Here is a 20,923-nt window from a genome sequence, read left to right as displayed (position 1 = left end):
TCTCCCGAAATGGGTCGGAGGCGGAGCCCGCGTGAGGGGCGCGAGACGCCAGGAACACTACTGGGACCCTCGGGGAGGGTTACCATGGCAACCGACGCCCTCCCACTTGGTGATCCGACGCCCAAGCCAGGGCGGCCCGGACCGAAGAAGGGGATTGGTGCGCCAGGGGGCGGGATTGCGGGCAGAGACTATAAAGGCGCCGCGCGCGCTGAGCTCCACTTTCTGTTCCGCGCTCCCGGACTTCTGGCCACGTGCGGCTGCAGCTCCAGCTCCGGCGCCGCAGCAGCGCGGCATCTCTGGGCGGCTGCGTTGGAAGGTCAGTGCGGAGGCGGCCGGATGCTTCCCCGGCGGCTGACCCCGGGGGCTGAGCCTCTTCAGAACCGAGGCTGACTGTGCAGGTCCTCTTGACTACATGGCCCCGGCTGGCCCGATCGGTGTGACGCGGCGCGGGTCTGGAGACCCAGCGATCCCGAGCGCGAGCGGGGGTCCCCAGCAATCGCCGCGGAGCTGGGAGGCCGGGGGAGGGCCGGGGTACTGCTGGGGTCGCCAGGTGCGGCTCCCGGCCCTTCCTACTTTTCTGAAGGGCACACCCTGCCAGAGAATAGGGGCGGGAGCGGCTGTTCTCATAAAACCGGTTTATCCAGCCATGCTGGGAGGCGGAAGCCGAAGACCCGTGTGCGGCCCAAGTCCCCGCGTCTTCTTGGGTTCCCTTTCCCGGGCCGGCGCGCGTAATAGGGAGTATGGGGGCGCCCGCTCCGCGAAGCCAGATCTCCCTCTAAAACCCTCTATGTAGCTCACACTGAGAGCTCCGGGATTTTTTCCCCCGACCCTTTCTGGCTTTCGGATCAACCCCACCTTAAGTCTAGACTTTACCAGCTGGTTGATGGAGTCTTTACACTGACTGAGCAGTTTGCTAAGTGCTTTAATAAATTGCTTTTATTAAATCCTCCCAGCAGTCTAATGTGGTGGTCCGATCATTTCCCCCTTTTCTAAGGATGGGGAAACTTGAGGTTTGGCGAGGTAGTGTACGCAGGCTCGCACGGCGAGCGAGGGAGGGCCGTGTCTGGCCTTGAACGCCCTCGGCTCGAGGGTGCTCTCCTCCTGGGGAGCGGTGCGGAGGAGTAGCCGAGCTGTAGGGGAGGAGGGGCGGCGGGGAAGGTGCCCCCTGCGCCACCTCGAGGATTTTCCCTCTGTCCTCTCTCTTAGGTACCTGATGTTATCTCCTCTTGAGTGAGAAGAGTGGGGGTGATGGAGGGAGGGTTTGAGACTCAACGGACCTGGTTTGCAACCCCTCCTTTTGGTAATTAGTATCTGCCCGACCTTGGGCGGGTCAAAATTCCTTCTGCAAAATGGAGAAAAGATTCCAGCTTCAGAGTTACTCTGAGGCTTAAATAAGAATTCAGGAAAGCAGGTGCTTCGTCAGCGCTCAGTAGTTGAGGTGCCTGATTTTTCCTTGGGTCATTACTATGAAGAGGACACGTTTGCTTTTATGATTTAATGAACTGGAGGATGTAAAGCGGAGACTGCCTTGCAAATGTGTCTTAGAAGCGTTATTAGTCTCCGGGGCCAGGAAATTGTCAACTGGGCAGTGGCTGACCTTTGGTGAAAGCAGTTCCACTGGGTGCAGAGTAAGAGGCCCCACTTGGAGGGGCAGGGAACTCTCTGGAGGTCCTTGAGATGGGAAGGAGAGGTAAAGGCTGGAGGAGAATAATAGGTTTCAGCAGGTTTATAAGCAGAGGGAAAAGAACCATTTAGGGGGTTCAGTGAGACAAGGGCTGGGGAGTTTGGTCGGGCCGGGGGTTTGATGGGTCTGTGGGGTGGCATTGATCTCCACTGGGCGAATTTTCTAGCCCCTCAGTAGTATATGTATGCACTGACCATTTCTTGGGGCTGGATTTTTTTAAAAAATTTAAGTTGTGGCTTCAATTACATAACAAAATTTACCATCTTAACCATTTTTAAGAGTACAATTCACTACTGTCAGGTATACTCACAGTGGATCTCTAGAACTTTTTTATCCTGCAAAACTGAAGCTATGCCTGTTAATTGAATACTCGTATCCCCTCCCCCTTGTTCCCACCCCTTGGCAACTACCTTTCTACTTCCTGTTTCTGTGATTTTTTTTTTTTTTTGATTACTTTAGATAACTGGTATAACTCATATGAATGGAATCATACTGTATTTGGCCTTTTAAAATATAAATTTATTTATTTGTGGCTGCATTGGGTCTTTGTTGCTGCGTGCAGCTTTCGGCAAGCGGGGGCTACTCTTCGTTGCTTTGCGCGGGCTTTCTCCATTTGCAGCGAGCAGGGGCTGCTCTTCGTTGCGGTGCGCGGGCTTCTCCTTGCGGTGGCTTCTCTTGTTGCAGAGCACGGGCGCTAGGCACGTGGGCTCAGTAGTTGTGGAGCACGGGCTCTAGAGCGCAGGCTCAGTAGTTGTGGCGCACGGGCTTAGTTGCTCCGCAGCATGTGGGATCTTCCCGGACCAGGGGTCGAACGCACGTCCCCCGCACTGGCAGGTGGATTCTTAACCACGGTGCCACCAGGGAAGCCCACATTTGGCCTTTTGTGACCAGTTCATTTCACTCAGCATAATGTCCTCCAGGTTCATCCATGTTGTTGCATGTGACGGGATCTCCTATTTCAAGTCTGAGTAATATGCCATTGTATGTATATACCACATTTTCTTTATCCATTCATCTGTTGGAGGCTGGATGCTTCTAGCTTCATGCTAAATGTGCTGGAGACATTAATACATCTTTATTTACTGTCTCCGTGGCTGAGGATGATTAGAGCTAGAAATCTGGGGAAAACACAAGACAGCAAGAATATTAAGGGAAATCGATGGCTCATTCTCAGGGAAAGGGCCTATTTCGTTGGTTTTCAATATTTCCAATTGGAGTTTCTTTTAATATTTCTGAAATAGAAGTATCTGTCTTCAGAGCAATTGCAATTGAATTAAGGTTTTGTTCCCCAAGAAACAGAAGTAATGTTTTCTGACAACAGGGGACATTCTGTTTATTGTGATGTAGACAAACCCCTGTTATTTCTTGGTTTCTTCTTCCTGCCTACCTGTCTGACATGGTGGTTGAGTTCTGACATGCATCAGGCACTGCTAGGAACTGCTCAGTGGGACTCACAGCTCCATGGGAAAGGCAGCCATACTGGCTCCTGGCACCTAAAACCAACATGTCCAAAACCAAGCTCGTTTGTCTTCTTACCTGACCTGCTCCTCCAGAAAGCCCGTGCTTACAGCAGCACAACTTGGAAGGCTGTGTTATTCTCCTCCATTCCTTCACAAGTTGCCCCACATCCAAGCAATCAAGGCCAGTTGGGCTCTGAGTCTGTATCTCTATCACTGCACTGTCTTCCTGATGCCACTGCTTTCTTAGAGTTCTGCTCTGGTAAGTGCAGAAAGGGTAAATGCCAGGAGATGGGAAGAGTCATGTAACGGAGGCTTGGGCCGGGGAGACGCTCCATTATTTAAGGAGGAATGTCTGTTGGCCAGTTTCTTTTTCATCCCTTGGAGTTAAAGTAAGCAAGGTGCTTAGGGGAGAAGGTCTATGGACTCTCATCTGATCTTCAGTCATCTTTGACGGTTCCCCTGTATAAGTTTAATAACTAGCTTGGCAAAGCAAGTTTTACTTTAGAACAGCTGTTCTCAAGTGTGATCTGGGGAGCCCTGGGGTTCCTTGAGACCTCTGTAGGGTCCATGAGGTCAAGGCTATTAAAAAATAATACTAAGAGACTGTCTGCCTTTTTCATTCTTTCTCTCTCAGGTGTATGGTGGAGTTTTCTAGAGGCCAAATGGCTTGTGATGAGCTTTTCCTCTGATGGCTAATGAGATGTGTGCTTGTGTACTCTTGTGTTTCTAGAATCTTCTAAGGATAGTAGGCTTAGAGTATAAATATGTGCATTTTCAGAGATGAACTCTGTTCTTAGTACTTCTTTGCATTCTTACTAGCTACCTGCAGTTATAGCTGCTATCATCTCTGGGGCCTGTTTTCTTTTAATAAGTCATTACTTTGAAATCCCTAAATTTCATGGAAATTTGGATTATGGAATTTTGGAAATTATGGATTATGGAAATTTGGTATATGGAAAAAGAACAAAAAGTTTATAGTCTTGATTTTAAAACTTTTCTAAAATTTTAAATGGTATAAAAATTCTTTTGAACTTAATATTTTATATATTTTTTATATTTAAGGATAGATCAATGGTTTAAAAAGGGGGATATTAGAGGACTCGATTTTTTTCAACTCAAAGCTGTACCATGTGTATAAATGCTGAAAAAAAAATGAAACAACAACATAACGGAGTTCTCTGACTCATGAAAAGAGGAATTTACTCCAAATAAATGTGCAGAACTAAATAATACATGAAAATATGAAAGCTTTCGTCAAGTTTTACAGATGTCAGAAATTTACCTTATGTGTCTGATGCCACAGAACTTTTTTTTTTTTTTTTTTTGCGGTACACGGGCCTCTCACTGTTTTGGCCTCTCCCGTTGCGGAGCACAGGCTCCGGACGTGCAGGCTCAGCGGCCATGGCTCACAGGCCCAGCCGCTCCGCGGCATGTGAGATTTTCCCGGACCGGGGCACGAACCCGCGTCCCCTGCATCGGCAGGCGGGCTCTCAACCACTGTGCCACCAGGGAAGCCCTACAGAACTTTTTTGAATAGTATTTTGGTCGCAATAGCATTATTCTTAGACCAACCATTCATCATCTAAAGAAAAATAAAGCAAATGAATTAAATGCAGATATGATGAGCTCTTTAAAAGGCAAAAATTATTTGGTACAGCTTTCCAAACTAGAAAAGAAAAAGCTATTAAGATAGGTTATCAAATTGCAGTGGCTGGAGAAACACACAATAAAACCTTGTTTGGATGAAAAAGCATTGAAAGAAATAATAGCACTGCCACTTTCTAATAATACAGTAATTTGTTAAATTAAAGATTTAGCTGCAAACATGAAGACTAGTTTGGTATCTTGCAGAGAAGTGTATTTTTTCCTTACAAATGGAAGAATTTGTAGTCATGGTTGCACTTGCCATTTTGTTTGTATTTATCTGGTATCAGCGCCAAAGCAATTATCCAAGAATATCTTTTTGGTGAACGTTTGACAGAAAACACAAATAGTGCCAAAGTATTCAGTGTGGAATAACTTTTTTGAATTTCATGGTTTATTGCGGAACAACTGTGTTGAATCTGCACTGACGGTGCACAAGTCACACCTGCTAGAAGTACTGGTGCCTTTGCAGGAATCAAGGCAGTGGCACCATGTGGTACTAGGAGTCATGGTATTCTTCACTGCCATGTACTTTCAGTGAAAAATAAAATTAAAAAATGGAAAGCTTTACTTAAGAATGCCCTTTATGAAGCAGTAGAAGTGACTGATTTTATTAACTCTTGACCCTAGAGACATCTTTTTAACGTGTCATGTGGTAAGTGGATGTACTTGTTCCATATTGAAATATGATGGTTGTCTTGAGAGAAAGCGTTTTGTGTGATTGAATTGTGAACTGAACTGGTCCCTGTTTTTCACAGAGAACCATTTTTGCTTGAAAGAATGACTGACAAACGATGGTTATTCATACCTGGATAATCGGCATACATTTTCTAAAAATATGAACCAAGCGAGCCTGCCAAGGTGTTTGTTGCAAGTTAAGTTGTATCCACTACCGTGAATTTGACAGCTTCCCAATACTTAGGAATTTTCTGATGAGATCAGTGATAGCAACCAGTATGACTTTTGAGTATTGTACAGTGAAGTGTGTTAACAGTTGGAAGCTCTGCATAACTTACTGAACCAATATTTTCCAAAAAACAATGTATGAAATTACAAAACCATGCAGGAGTAAAAGACGTGTTCAAGGGACTTCCCTGGCGGACCAGTGGCTATGACTTTGCCTTCCAGTGAAGGGGGTGCAGGTTCAATCCCTGGTCTGGAAGCTAAGATTCCTGCATGTCTTGCAGCCAAAAAACCAAAACATAAAACAGAAGCAATATTGTAACAAATTCAATAAAGACTTTAAAAATGGTCCACATCAAAAAAATCTTTTTAAAAAAAAGATGTGTTCAAAGCATTAGATATACCAGTGGGTTTTAATGTAGCAGGTACAAAAGTTCACTGATAATGGCTTCAGATTCTACGTTGCAACTAACCTTGAAGAAACTAGCATGTGTTGAGTTTTGGATATCCAAGATGAGTATCCAGAATTATCTGAAAAGGCTTTCAAAATACGGCTTCCTTTCCCCACTGCTTTGCTTTGAGTCTTGATTTTCTTCATTTACTTCAATCAAAGCAGCAGACAGATTGAGTTAGAAGCAGATGTGAGAATCCAGCTGTTTTCTATGAAGGAAAACATCAAAGAGACAAGTAAATGTAAAACAGTGCCACTCAGTAAATTTTTTGTTTTGGAAAATACAGTTATTTTCATAAAATATGTTTATTTTAACATGTTTATTGGTTTTAAATGAACTCATTCATAGGTTAAATGTTTCTCAGTTTTGCTGTCTACTACAGCAAACATTGTTAGATAGACCCCCACTTAAACAAAAGCTCTCTGTGGCCCCCAATTTTTAAGAGTGTAAAAGAGTCCAGAGACCAGAAAATTTGAGAGCTCCTGCCTTAAAAGTATTAAATTGAGTTTGGCAGTGACAAGATAATAATCTAGACTTGAAAAGGCTACACGCGGTAGATGGTTGGAGGGTTTTTTGGGTTTGTTTTTAATGTACATGCATTGTTAATCAAAGCAATCCCATTATAGGGACTGTAGAGCTGCTTGACAGTTAAGAACTGGGTTCCCTGAGAGGGGGTGGTGCTTGCCATGGTTAAATGCTATAATTCAGAAAGACATTCACAGGCCTCTGGCCTGTCGTGAACATCAGATGTTAGCTAGTAATAGTAGTGGAATAAGAGCCAACTCAAGCATGAATTGTCCACATTGTTAAACTAAAATACTTTATATTCAATTAAGAATTTGTGCCTCCCTCATGCTTTCCCCTTCTGGGGAAAGAGAAGATGAACTGAGTCGTACGTATTTCACATCCCTGTTTCATGTCTTCAGGGTTTACCTTTTCCCAGACTCCAGTGTCTTCAACCTTTAAAAGAAAAAAAAAAAAAAAAAAAAAAAACCGAACTTCTTCACCTGTGGCCATCACTACTTTGCTTCTGGGAACTGAGAATTGTCTTTGAGTTTCAGATGTTCTGGTAAATCTGGCTGCTTCTTGGCTTCCTCGCCATCCTCTTGAACTTGCTGAAATAAGTGACTTTAAGAATCAAAGTTCTTACCTGGTCTCGGGTGTCAGCAGTGGCTGCAAAGATGCTTTGAAGGGATGATGGAAGAAAAGCTGGGGTCTCTCCTATGGCGACCTCCCTTCCAATCCGGAGATGTGCCATCAGAAGGTTGTCTTCTGCTTGTTTGGGAAAGTTAGCTGGGATGCAGGGCCTCAGGACCTCGGCGGGGCTGCGTCTCAGGCTGCGGATCTGATGGGCCAAGCCCCTGACCCGACAGAAGCCATCGGGGCTCTTCCCCGCCTTATTTCGGTGTCCTAAAGAACAAGACCTCTGTGGCTCACAAAAGGGTGTTCAAGCATAGGGTTTCAGCAGATTGTACTGCCCTTTTGTTTTCTATAATCTGGATTTGAGGGATTGCGGGAAAGCTTCTGATACCTCTGGCGGTTTTAACTTAGAATTACTGTTACCTACTCAAGGCACTGGGTTGAGGGGCTAAGTTCAGACCCTAAATGGGAAATGTCTCCAAGTGTGGTTTACTTTTTCTTGTTTTATGATGCAAAATAGAAGATGGTTGAGATCTGGCCACTTCTTTGTGAGGGGGTTGGGCACTGGGGTCGCTCTGAAGGCTCATCGGCCAGTGCTGTTGGAAATCTGACGGCTGACGGACGTGGAGGCCATGGACAGTGTGCAGAGTGCAAAGGCCTGAGCTTTGGGGGCAGGAAGGTCGCTGTTAGAACTGAGCAGCTCTGATCTGCTCTTGTGACACGCTTGCCTGGGTAAAGCTGACTAGGAAGGGGAGCTGGACTGCAATGAAATATACATGATCTGGGAACAGAGGAGAAAATGGCTTTTCTAAATGATCCTTCCTAAAGAGTTGGCAGTGAAACAGAAATTAGTCACAGCTTACTCAGTATTGCCGGGGGCCTTTTCACCTTAACTATCTGCTTTTCTAGTCCGGTTCATCCTAACGATAACATCTGAGTTAGCACGAGAGTCACAGGGCTCTGTGTTATTTAATCGGGGACCTGTTCACTCCTCGATGGTACGTGGACAGATGATTACAGCTGTGAAGATCTGAGGCCTTTGCGGGGATCCATGATGTTCCTGGCGTGGACGGCTCTGTACGCAGTAACCTCCGCCGTGACTTTAGATCCCAGTTGGTGTCAGCCCTGTGCGGCTCCAGTTCTAAATCTCGGCCCGTCTTTGTTTGCCTGCACTTTGCACCAGTGACGTTTATTCCCTTTTCACAGGGCTGGGCTCACGGGGCGGGCTCTTGACTGGCTCCCTGTCTGCGCAATCAGTAGTCTCTCTAGTTCGATTCATGAATCCAGAACGTGGCTTTCCTCGTGAGCCGGCGATCTTAGTGTTAGTTGTGGTTAAAGGGTTTGTGTTTTGAGGGGTCGGGAGGGTAAGCAGTTACATACTGAACTCTGCTTCTTTTGTTTGTTTTTTAAAATTCTATTGACATATAGTTGATTTACAGTGTTGTGTTAATTTCTGCTATACAGCAAAGTGACTTAGTTATACAGATATATATATATTCTTTTTCATATTCTTTTCCATTATGATTTGTCACGGGATAGTGAATATAGTTCCCCGTGCTATACGGTAGGACCTTGTTCTTTGTCTATCCTATATATAATAGTTTGCCTCTGCTAATCCCAAACCCCCATTCCTTCCCTCCCCTACCCAGCCTCCCCGCTTGGCAACTATTGATACAAGTCTGTTCTCTATATCTGTGAGTCTGTTTTGTTTCGTAGATATGTTGATTAGTATCGTATTTTAGATTCCACATATAAATGATATGTGGTATTTGTCTTTGTCTAGCTTACTTCGCTTAGTATGATAATCTCTAGGTCCATCCATGTTGCTGCAAATGGCATTATTGCATTCTTTTTGGTGGTTGAGTAACATTCCGGGGTGTGTGTGTGTACACACACACACACCACATCTTCTTTATCCATATTCATCTGTTGATGGACTCTTAGGTTCCATGTCTTGGCTAGTATAAATAGCGCTGCAGTGAACATTGGGGTGCATGTATCTTTTCTCAACTCTGCTCCTTTCGTGTTGCAGTGTCCGCAGAGACCATGCCGGTCGTTTGGATGCTGCGGAGGGTTGCCAGCCGGATGCTACAGAGACCGGCCTGTGGCTGCCAGGCTCCTGTCCTGCCCGGCCGGTTTCTGGGCACCTCCCCTCAGCAGATTCCAGCGGATGCCAACTTCCACTCTACCTCGTTCTCTGAAGCAGACCAACCGCGCGTCTTAATTACAGGTTGGGTTTTTTTTTCTTTTTTCCACATTTGTGGCTTTGTTATTTTCTTTGTGTGCCAGTGTATTTGTTTTTGGAATGTCTAACATGCCGCCAGGTGACACTTATTAATCAGAAACTCCCTTTTCCACTCCTGGCTCCCTCCGAAATAGCACAAGTCCCCTGTCCTTATTTTGCCGCTGTTGCCAGGGCTTGGTTTCCCTGCCCAAATCTTTTATTGTCTGAAGGGAGGATCTGGGAACCTGAAGAGGCCCAAAGAGCTGCAGTGCGACTCAGTTCCCCTTTCCTGCAAGGAATGGCCTGGGAGCCAAGGTGTGTGGATAGAACGTGGCCTCTGGAATCAGGTGCATCTTTCCTTGGCCAGGCTTCTCAGGCCAGGCAGTTCCTGCACATTTGTATGGAAGGGACAGCCAGGGCCTGCCCAGGGCCCGAGGAACGCCTCACCATCACCTCGTGACACTTGCGGCTTACTGTCCACGGACTGGCCCGCTGACCCCTCTCCCCTCGTAGCCACCCAACACCTGGTTCTGTATCTGCTCACTGCAAACTTGACCGTCTGTCCGCAAGTCCTTCCAGCTGACTCAAGCCCCCCTCTGATTTGACTGACGTGTTTTATTGTCCTCTGTTTGCCAGAGTTTCATCCCTTGGCTTCACGTCCTTATCCTTCTTACATTCCTCAGTGTGTGTGTGTTTCTTTCACTGGCACCTCCTCTTCCTCTCCTGCTGTAACTGGGTTTCAAGTGAGGCCAGTTCCCTCTGCGCTTCCCCCTTGACTCTCCCAGCTTCTTGTCTGTGTGTTGTTTGATTCCCTCCTCCCTGCACCAACAAAGCATCTTCCAGGGCCCAGTGTTACCGTCAGTGGGCTGGTTTCAGTCCCATGTTAACACACGCTTACAGGAAATCCCACTGTCCATATCTTCCTGCCTCTTACTCTCTCCCAAATGGAATCTAGGGTTGTATTCCCCTAAATGTGCTCCCAGACCCCTAGCTCTCCCATTTCCATCAATGGCATTTGGAAGCGTACAAATTAAGATGCTGTAATACTCATCTTTAATGTTCTGAGCAGCTCCTTGCCCATCCAGATATCTGTCCCTTTTTTCAGGTGACTTCTTGGTTTGTCCCTTCTTTCTTTCTCCCTTCCTGTTCCTCTCCAGGTCTAATGGAAGGAGGGTGCTCTGCATAATCTCAGCAGAGGTTGATATCAAACTATTATATCTAGCTTTGAGTGTTCTGGTACCCGTAGCAGATAATTTTCACAGCCCATCAAATAACAAAGGCGAAGCTCGTAGTGATTTCCTGACCAGGAGGTCAGGAAGGTCCTGCTCTTCTTACCTGTACCCTGGCTTCCCCTCAGCTACTCCGTGCTGGAGAGCACTTTTGTCTCTGGAACTAATCTTACCTGTACCCGATCTCTGTCATAGCTCCGAGGAGTTAATTCCGTTCTAGCAGGCCAACCTGGGGCTTTACCTAGTTAGCTAAGAGTGCCAGTAGAGTTTTCTTCTATTATTACATACTGGGAATAATTGAATTGGTTAGATTTAGATTAAAGATTCACTTTTTTCTTCTTTATCCAGGGGGTCTTGGCCAACTTGGAGTGGGGCTTGCTAGCTTTTTGAGGTAAGAGCTCGCAAAGTTTCAATTTAAATTCTGAGCTTTTCAGGGCTTGTCTTTGGCCCCATGTAACCATTGAATCTTTTCTCTCCCCTCTTGCTTCTCTCCCCTCTTGCTTACGTTAAGATATCATATGTAAATGACCATTTGGAATGCATTTCATTGTGCCTCTTCGTATCACAGACATTGTTTCAGGTCCTTGACTCGGCATCCCCCAAGCTGGTCCTTCGCCCTCTGCCTTTCCTAGGTTAGGCAAAGTAAGACCTGCCTCCCAGTAAATCACTTGGTTTTCAGGTGTTTGGGGGCAGAGGGAAGTATTGTATGTGTAGAAACTAAAAAGGAACAGTGTGGGATTTGGAGAGTGGGATAAAAGGATAAGAGGAGAGAAGAACAGGGAGGCAAAGGGAAAAACTCAGGGGCACTGGGAAGAAAGTGATGACAGATACCGGGATGATAACGGGCTGAGGTAGAAGCAGGAGGTGCAGCCCTGAGTGTGGCTGCAACTGCAGGGCTGTGAGTCGAAGACAAGAGGGAAGAAAGGTGTGAAGAGGAGGGATTTGGAGGCTGACGGGACATGACAGTTCCTGTTGGAAAGACTGTTTTCATAGGACCTGTTATGTCCTCCGTGTACCAACTCGTGTGTTTGATTTCCCCTTTAGGAAACGATTTGGGAAGGACAACGTGATTCTGTCTGACATTCGGAAGCCCCCTGAGCACGTCTTCCTTAGTGGTAAGAGGCTCACAGAGCAGGTAGAGAGGCAGCTCCCAGAATCGGTGCCACCGCTCATAACCAGGCTTGTGAATTAAAGAGGAGTATTTGAGGCACACCTGTGCCACTTAAAAATGTTTCATGGTTTTGTCCTCATTAGTTCTGTAAAAAGCCTACGGTACAGCTACTGCTTATTCAAGGGATCCAAGGACAGGAGAGTTCTTCAGACCTTGACACGAAGTTGTGGAATAGTATCTTTGGATATTATTTGGAGCAGTATCTGTGGAATAAAACTGATTCCTATCTTTCAGAGTTTTTAGTGAACTTAGCTCAGAGAGAAAGCAAACAAAAATCAAGTTCTGAAATGAGGAAAAGGAACTTTAAATTTTGGAGAAATTAACCCTCATATTTCAACGTGAACTTGTTCTTAACTACTACTGTTCTTAACTACTACTGTTCTTAACTACTACTTAACTACTGTGCACACGCAGACCCCAGACTCCTCTAGTCAGGTTGTCTACACCTCAAATTGTACCAACTCGTGTGTTTGATTTCCCCTTTAGGAAACGATTTGGGAAGGACAACGTGATTCTGTCTGACATTCGGAAGCCCCCTGAGCACGTCTTCCTTAGTGGTAAGAGGCTCACAGAGCAGGTAGAGAGGCAGCTCCCAGAATCGGTGCCACCGCTCATAACCAGGCTTGTGAATTAAAGAGGAGTATTTGAGGCACACCTGTGCCACTTAAAAATGTTTCATGGTTTTGTCCTCATTAGTTCTGTAAAAAGCCTACGGTACAGCTACTGCTTATTCAAGGGATCCAAGGACAGGAGAGTTCTTCAGACCTTGACACGAAGTTGTGGAATAGTATCTTTGGATATTATTTGGAGCAGTATCTGTGGAATAAAACTGATTCCTATCTTTCAGAGTTTTTAGTGAACTTAGCTCAGAGAGAAAGCAAACAAAAATCAAGTTCTGAAATGAGGAAAAGGAACTTTAAATTTTGGAGAAATTAACCCTCATATTTCAACGTGAACTTGTTCTTAACTACTACTGTTCTTAACTACTACTGTTCTTAACTACTACTGTTCTTAACTACTACTGTTCTTAACTACTACTGTTCTTAACTACTACTGTTCTTAACTACTACTTAACTACTGTGCACACGCAGACCCCAGACTCCTCTAGTCAGGTTGTCTACACCTCAAAGATGTTTTTATAATTCCAGTCCTTCCTGGTTCTGTGTCAGCCTTTTGCTGTTTACCATGGGGAAGAGCGGTCATTTGCTGAAAGTGGGGGAAATTGGCACAAAAAATCGGCTCTGCCTCTAGCCTAACCAGGTGTGGCGAACTCTTAATTTATATATAGTTCTTTTATACCATGGTGGGTTTTTTGTTTTTGTAAATCCATTTCTCTATTCCTTTAAAATATGCAACTTTTTTTGTTTTTTTGTTTTTTTGCTGCACCACGCGGCATGCGGATCTTCCCCAACCAGGGATTGAACCCGTGCCCCCTGCACTGGAAGCGCAGTCTTAACCACTGGACCACCAGGGAAGTCCTGAACTATGCAACTTTTTTTTTTTTTTAAAGGGAACGCTATTTATTTATTTATTTTGGGCTGTGTCGGGTCTTTGTTTCTGTGCGAAGCCTTTCTCTAGTTGTGGCGAGCGGGGGCCACTCTTCATCGCGGTGCGCAGGCCTCTCACTGTCGCGGCCTCTCGTTGGGGAGCACAGGCTCCAGACGCACAGGCTCAGTAGTTGTGGCGAGCGGGCCTAGTTGCTCCGCGGCATGTGGGATCTTCCCAGACCAGGGCTCGAACCCGTGTCCCCTGCATTGGCAGGCAGATTCTCAACCACTGCGCCACCAGGGAAGCCCTATGCAACTTTTAAGCAGGGTGAAATCTCTGTGTGCCTATAGGTTTGGCAACTCAAGCCAGTTGCCTGGTCATTACTCCAGTTCTTAATTTTGTTCTGTTTGATACTGGCAAGCTACTTAATCTCTTTATGCCTCAGTTTCCTCATCAACAAAATATCCGCCTCGAAGGCTGTGAGAGTTAAATACACAGAAAGCCCTTAGAACAGCACCCAGCAGGTGTATGTCCTGTATAAGCATTAGCTGCCGTTAGCCGTGGGGTGGCTGGGATTTGTTTTTCTCCGTAAGGAAAATGCTGGGGAGTGTCCAAGTTGTTGTTATCAAGTCGGTACCAGTGGAATTCAAAGTCAGCGGGGGAGGGGAAAAGATCTGTTGAGCTTTTCAAGCCCGGAACTCTTTTACTTCCTGGTTTCACTGCTCCTTGCAGGCCCGTTTATTTATTCCGACATCCTGGATTACAAGAATCTGCGGGAGATCGTGGTGAACAACCGTGTCACCTGGCTGTTTCATTACAGCGCTCTGCTCAGTGCAGTGGGAGAAGCAAACGTGTCCCTGGCCAGAGCTGTGAACATCACTGGTGAGTCTCTGGATCTTGCCCCAGATGACCCGTCTGCCAGATTTCCCAGTTCTTTGGGAAGAGGTTTCCCAGTTTACGACATCTGCTTGTTTCAGGACTGCACAATGTCCTGGACGTTGCCGAGGAGCACGGTCTGCGATTGTTTGTGCCAAGCACCATCGGGGCGTTTGGACCTACTTCTCCCCGGAACCCAACCCCCGATCTCTGTATCCAGAGACCCAGGACTATCTACGGGGTGTCCAAGGTCCACGCGGAGCTCATGGGCGAGGTAAGCATCACTTGGCAAGATGACTCAGCGTTTCCTTTTCTATTTCTGCCTCAAACACCTGCTGGTTCATCCTTGGAGGGGACTCTCTCCATCCCTTAATCTCTGCCCCCAGAAATGCTCGGGGACTGAGTGTGTTTGCCAAGTGGTCAGTACCGACAGCTCCAGAGGAATCCTCAGTCCTATGCAAACACAACACTTCGTACACGCCCCTCGAATGGCACCCCATCTTTGGTTTGCTGCCCATCTTATTTGTACTGCACTGTTCTTTCAGGTTCCCAGTATTGGTAGTTATCAGAGGTAATTTTAAAATAACCTCAGACATCTTTTTGGTTTTATTTATTAATACGCTTTGTCTTTATAACTCTATAGCACATTTTAGCCGGTTTCTGATCCTTCATCTAATATATCACAGTAACCATCTTTCCCCGTACTCTTCCCCGCACTGCACCGCAGGACAGGCTTGTGGAGATTTGTTCAGGACTGTGTGCAGGGTCTCCCTTCCAAAGAAAGGCTGGAAATCCTTACTCTCGGCTGATCTGTTATTTACAGTGTTATCTAGTGACGTTATCAGCAGAACGACGATTCTTTGAAGATGAAAACTTCAGGGTTATTTCTTAAAGAAAAATGAGTGACTGTTAGCAATTCTAGAGCCTTCATTTCCTTGAGGAGGATTTATTTTTATTTATTTATTTTTTTCCACTTAAAAAATATTTATTTGGCTGCGCGGGACCTTCGTTGCAACATGTGGGATCTTTTTTTTTTGGTTGCAGCATGTGGGATCTAGTTCCCTGACCAGGGATTGAACCTGTGCCCCCTGCATTGGGAGCACAGAGTCTTAGCCACTGGACCACCAGGGAAGTTCTACGAGGATTTTAATATGACTGTATGGGATGAAGTTTCAGGAGAAGGCTGTTATTTCTTTGCATTGCTCTACCTGATTTAAAAGATTCTTTTTAAAGTAAGTTTTCTCTTTTTTGTAGTATTATTATTACCGGTATGGGTTAGATTTCCGATGCCTGAGATATCCTGGAATCATTTCTGCTGACTCCCAACCTGGAGGAGGAACGACTGGTAAGTGTTATTTTCGATTTCTTTTTTTACGTAAGATAAGCTTTCTAATGGCCGGGCAAAGTGGAGATGGATCTGTTGTCTTTTTAGTCGTATGCTGACCGGAGTTTTTGCATCCTTTCTGGGAAGTGCATCTGAGAAGCTCATTGAACCCTACTGACTTAAACTTAAACTCATGACGATGGCTGTAAGTCCAGTGGGATTGGCCACCCACAGTGCCGGAGTCAAACTGACATTCGAGTTTGTTACCCACGATGTAGGAAGACACCAAATGAGAAATCACCTCTCGGGAATTCCCCGGCGGTCCAGTGGTTACGGCTCGGCGCTTTCGCTGCTGTGGGCCTGGGTTCAATCCCTGGTCGGGGAACTAAGATCCCACAAGCCGCATGGTGCGGCCAGAAAAGAAAAGCCTCTTTCTTTGAATATACCTTTGTTTCTTCATACAGAGAGTTCTATTAAAATGGACTCTGCATCTTCAGAAAGAACATAAGCATTGCTCCCGCCGCTCTTGTCATCGTGCTTCTTGCTGATTATCCAGATTGTCTTAGCTTTTATTTCAGAAAAGCTTGCCCCAAAATGAGAGTGGGTTACTGCTCATCTCTGGTGCCGTCGGTTACTTGTCTGTTTAGGAGCCTGTATTAGTCATTGGTGAGTGGAGCACCAGGCCTGCTTAACTTCATTTTTTTCTTTTTTCTTTTACCGAGGAATAGTGAATTTACAATATTGTATACGTTTCAGGTGTACAACATAGTGATTCACGGTTTTTAAAGGTTGTATTCCATTTATAGTTATAAGATATTGGCTAGATTCCCTTGTCTGTACAATGTATCCTTGTAGCTTATTTGGTTTCTGCATAGTAGTTTGTACCTCTTAATCTGCTGCCCCTATCTTGCCCCTCCCCACTTCCCTCTCCCTACTGGTAACCACTAGTCTGTTCTCTATGTCTGGGAGTCTGTTTCTTTTCTGTTGTATTCACTAGTCTGTTTATTTTTTAGATCCCACATATAAGTGATATCATTTATTTGTTTTTCTCTGACTTATTTCACTAAGCAAAATACCTTCCAAGTTCATCCATGTTGTTGCATATGGCAAAATTTCATTCTTTTTTATGAGTGAGTAGTATTTCATTGTGTGTGTGTATGTGTGTGTGTGTGTGTGTGTGTATACACATATATATATGTGTGTGTCACATTTTCTTTATCCATTCATCTGTCGATGGACACTTAGGTTGCTTCCATGTCTCGGCTATTGTAAATGGTGCCGCAAGGGACGTTGGGCTGCGTGTATCTTTTCGAATTGGTGTTTTCGTTTTCTTCGAATATGTACCCAGGTCATATGGTGGTTCTATTTTTAGTTTTTTGAGGACCCTCCCTACTGTTTCCACACTGTTGTTGTTATCATTTTGGACTTGAGCATGTGTTATATTCAGTAACTCCCACATTAGAGATCCCTCCCGTATGAGGGCTTCTGAGATACAACGTAAAAGATACTTGACAAAATCCAAGGGGTTTTTTACTGTAGATTTGTAGTATTGTCTGAAGTCCGAGAGGGTCGTGCCTCCAGCTTCGTTCTTTTTCCTCGGGATCGCTTTGGCAATTCTGAGTCTCTTGTGGCTCCATATAACTTTTAGGATTATTTCTTCTAGTTCTGTGAAAAGTGTCATGGGTAATTTGATAGGGATCACAGTAAATCTGTAGAGTGCTTTAGGTAGTATGTCCATTTTAACAATACTAATTCTTCCAGTCCAAGAGCATGGAATATCTTCCCATTTCTTTGAATATCTTCAATTAAAATTTGAGGGATTTTAAAAGAGGTTTTGGTTACTTTAAAAAATGTTTACATTAATGTGATGAATCTCCAAGTATGCACTAGGAACCCCTGGGAATCCTTGAGACCCTTTCACGGGGTCCAGGAGGTCAAAACAATTTTCCTATCAGTACTAAGATGTTATTTGCCCTCTTCGCTCTCCTTTACAAGTACACCGTGGAGTTTTTCAGAGGCTACGTGATGTGTGTAGCGCAGTGGACTGAACACAGAAGCAGAGATTCCCGCTGTCGCCCATTAAGACAGTAGAGAGGTTTTCAAAATGTAAAACACGCTGTTCTTCTCACTAAATTTTCTCTTGTTCGGAAAATACGTTCTTTTTCACATAAAATATGATACATGTGAACGTGTGGGTTTATTATTGTCATTTTAAAATGCAGAAATATTTTTCTTAATTCTCAGTTGATTTGTGATACAGTAGATGATGCTACAGCCCACCTTAATAAAACCTCTTTGGGGATCCTCAGTGATGTTTAAGCACATAAAGGGGTCCTGAGACTAAGACATCTGAGAACCACTGCCTTAATGCAAGAGGTTCACTCACCATTTTGTTATGAGAAGACCCACAGACCAGATTCTCTTTCAGACTACGCAGTCCAGATTTTCCATGACGCCGTCAAGAATGGCAGATTTGAGTGCAACCTGAAACCCAGCACGAGACTCCCGATGATGTACATTGATGACTGCCTCCGGGCCACCCTGGAGGTCATGGAGGCCCCAGCAGAGTCCCTCTCCATGAGGACTTACAATGTCAATGCCATGAGCTTCACCCCCGCGGAGCTGGCCCAGGAGATTCTCAAGCACGTTCCAGAATTCCAGATCACCTACAACGTGGATCCTGTCCGACAGGCCATAGGTTGGTACACCATTACAGAACCCCTCAAAGCCAAAATTAAGCTTCAGTCCGCCCCACAAGTCCTTGAGAACATAAACGGAGGAAGATAAGGAGAGCTCAGCACCTTCCCAAGGGGCCTGACACCTTCCGGAGAAGGAGCTGCTGTTGCACCAGAGCCAGCAGATACTGCGGTTTTGGGAAATGATGTCTAAAGTGGGTAAACTAGAACCGTCCAAATAAACAGCTTGTTCTCACTTCACCATTTGCCAGTTTAAACGTAAAACAAGCAGGTGTAGTATGAGAGCAGCCCTGGGTTCTCAAAGGCTGTGACTGTGCCCCTGTGTGAGTGCCATCTGAGCACAGCAGCCCCACCTTACAGGTCTGCATGAGACTTTCCTCCGAGGTGACAGACTTCTAATCTAAGAAGGTGACTGTGTGTGTGCCCGTGATAGCTGCTCTGCTCTGCTCAAGGGGGGATTTCAAATAGGACGTTTCTTTTGTGGATGATAATCCTTTATTTAAAATGTTCTAGACCTTTTTGCAAATCTAGAGCCTGAATAACTTAAGCTCCTCTTCCATATCTTGTCCTAGCCGATAGTTGGCCAATGAACTTTGATGATAGCAACGCCCGGAAGGACTGGGGGTGGAAGCACGATTTTGACCTCCCGGAGCTGGTGACGACGATGTTGAACTTCCACGGTTCCGAGAGCAGAGTTGCCCAGGCTAACTGAAGGGGCCGGAGGAAGAGCTCGTGAGTCCTGGGCGGCTGTCCAGGGAAAGTCAAAATAACCCCGAGATTCCAGACCCTGAGGAATCTAGATGATGTGGAGTTGAAGGACTAACTGGACTGTTTTCGCAGCTCATATGGAACTGCCAGATGGAGAATTGACTTGGCTTTAGTGTTTTCTCAATGCTGTAGGTTTGGTGGCAGGACCTCTGGAGCCTTTGCTGTCTGCCTAAACTTGTCCAAACACACAAATCACAGAATGAAGACTTAAGTCATAATAGTTTTCCATTTCCTTAGTTAAGATGAAGGAACCATTTCTGAGAAGGTACAAGTATGTGATGTTTGTATTAAATTAAACTTAAATATCGCTCTTAAGACTCCATTATTCTCTTGACTAAGACCGAAGATTACATTTTAAAGACTATCAAAGATAATCTCCCAATTTAAAAGAATTCTTTACAATCCCATCAGAACATAAAAAATGCCTGATGTATTAATCCCATGTTCACAACGTTCAAGAGATTGATTGATTGTTGATTGATTGATTTTTGGCTGTGTTGGGTCTTCGTCGCCACGTGTGGGCTTTCTCTAGTTGCGGCGAGCAGGGGCTACTCTTCGTTGCGGTGCACAGCCTTCTCCTTGCGGTGGCTTCTCTTGTTGCACAGCACAGGCTCTAGGTGCACGGGCTCAGTAGTTGTGGCTCGCGGGCTCTAGAGCGCAGGCTCAGTAGTTGTGGCACACGGACTTAGTTGCTCCGTGCCGTGTGGGATCTTCCGGACCAGGGCTCAAACCCGTGTCCCCTGCACTGGCAGGCGGATTCTTAACCATTGCACCACCAGGGAAGTCCCTGTTCAAGAGATTTTTAATGTGTCAATAATGATCACTTCCAATTTATTTGTCTGTAAGAAGATAAACTGGTAGGAAACTAAGAATATCAAGAGATGATCTAGGGGATTTCCCTGGCGGTCCAGTGGTTAGGACTCCACGCTCCCAATGCAGGGGGCGCGGGTTCAATCCCTGGTCAGGAAACTAAGATCCCATATGCCACACAGCGTGGCCAAAAATAAATAAATAAAAATTTTAAAAAAGTAAAGAAAGAAAAGAGATGATCTAACTAGTAAAGGGGAGCACCTCTTACTTTAATTGCCTTCCTGTTGGTGAGCTGAGGGGTGGTGACCAGGACTGTGATCCCTTACCTGCCATATCAGCCTCTGGGGGAGGTTGTCTAAATATACAGGTTTCTGGGCTGTACCCCTTCAGGTGGATTCAATTGATAGAGATGGGAATCTCGAAGGACCACTGGTTATTCTCTTCCAGCTTCAGCCCCCTAATTTAGACCAATCCCAAACACAATTTTCTAGAGAGCTTCCTTACTACAGCCTTTCTATACACTCTTAGGTGAGCCTTCAGAAAAGCTACGCTAACCCTCTGAAGCAGTTACTGTCTAAATATATAGACTTACTTTCTCCAGCTACCTCAGGATGTGCTGCCCCTGAAATCACTGGAAAGTGAAACTCCAGTCAATTGATCATGGATCTCATGGACACAGCTGTCAAGGATTAAAAGGCATTTCTACTATCTGCTTAATGACAGTGTTATGTATTTGGAACTTGTAACTGCTCGGTAGAAGCGTGAATTGTTCTCTTTTGAGGCGTAATTGGATTTGAACTTCTAGATAATTATTTAATAGTTATGTTGATACAGTTTCCTTCCCTACTTAGCATAATTAAGCTTACATTTGTACGTTTGATTTGCTAAAACCAAACAGCTAGTGTTAAGGTCTTATTTTTCTTTTTACAACTTTATTGAGATATGTTTCACATACCATAAAATTCACTCATTTAAAGATTGCAATTTGGTGATTTTGCAGTATATTCAGAATCGTGCAACCGTCACTATAATCTAATCTTAGGCCATTTCAGCA

General features: G+C 45.1%; 1 protein-coding gene across 1 annotated transcript; it reads left to right on the top strand.

Annotated features, from left to right (window-relative positions):
- Positions 1 to 240: 240 nt before the first annotated feature.
- On the top strand, positions 241 to 19,366 carry LOC112410696 (L-threonine 3-dehydrogenase, mitochondrial). The gene is made up of 9 exons (XM_024761403.1): positions 241 to 316; positions 9,316 to 9,513; positions 11,085 to 11,127; positions 11,781 to 11,851; positions 14,128 to 14,277; positions 14,373 to 14,545; positions 15,526 to 15,616; positions 18,024 to 18,293; positions 18,864 to 19,366. Exons 2-9 carry the CDS (start codon positions 9,330 to 9,332, stop codon positions 19,001 to 19,003), a joined length of 1,122 nt encoding a protein of 373 aa, XP_024617171.1. The 5' UTR covers positions 241 to 316; positions 9,316 to 9,329; the 3' UTR covers positions 19,004 to 19,366.
- Positions 19,367 to 20,923: the final 1,557 nt, after the last annotated feature.

Source organism: Neophocaena asiaeorientalis, unplaced genomic scaffold (assembly GCF_003031525.2).
Source record: "Neophocaena asiaeorientalis asiaeorientalis breed wild unplaced genomic scaffold, Neophocaena_asiaeorientalis_V1.1 scaffold635, whole genome shotgun sequence".
NCBI lineage: Eukaryota > Metazoa > Chordata > Mammalia > Artiodactyla > Phocoenidae > Neophocaena > Neophocaena asiaeorientalis.
The sequence above is the reverse complement of the archived record's forward strand: the minus strand, read 5'-3'. Positions and strand labels throughout refer to the sequence as shown.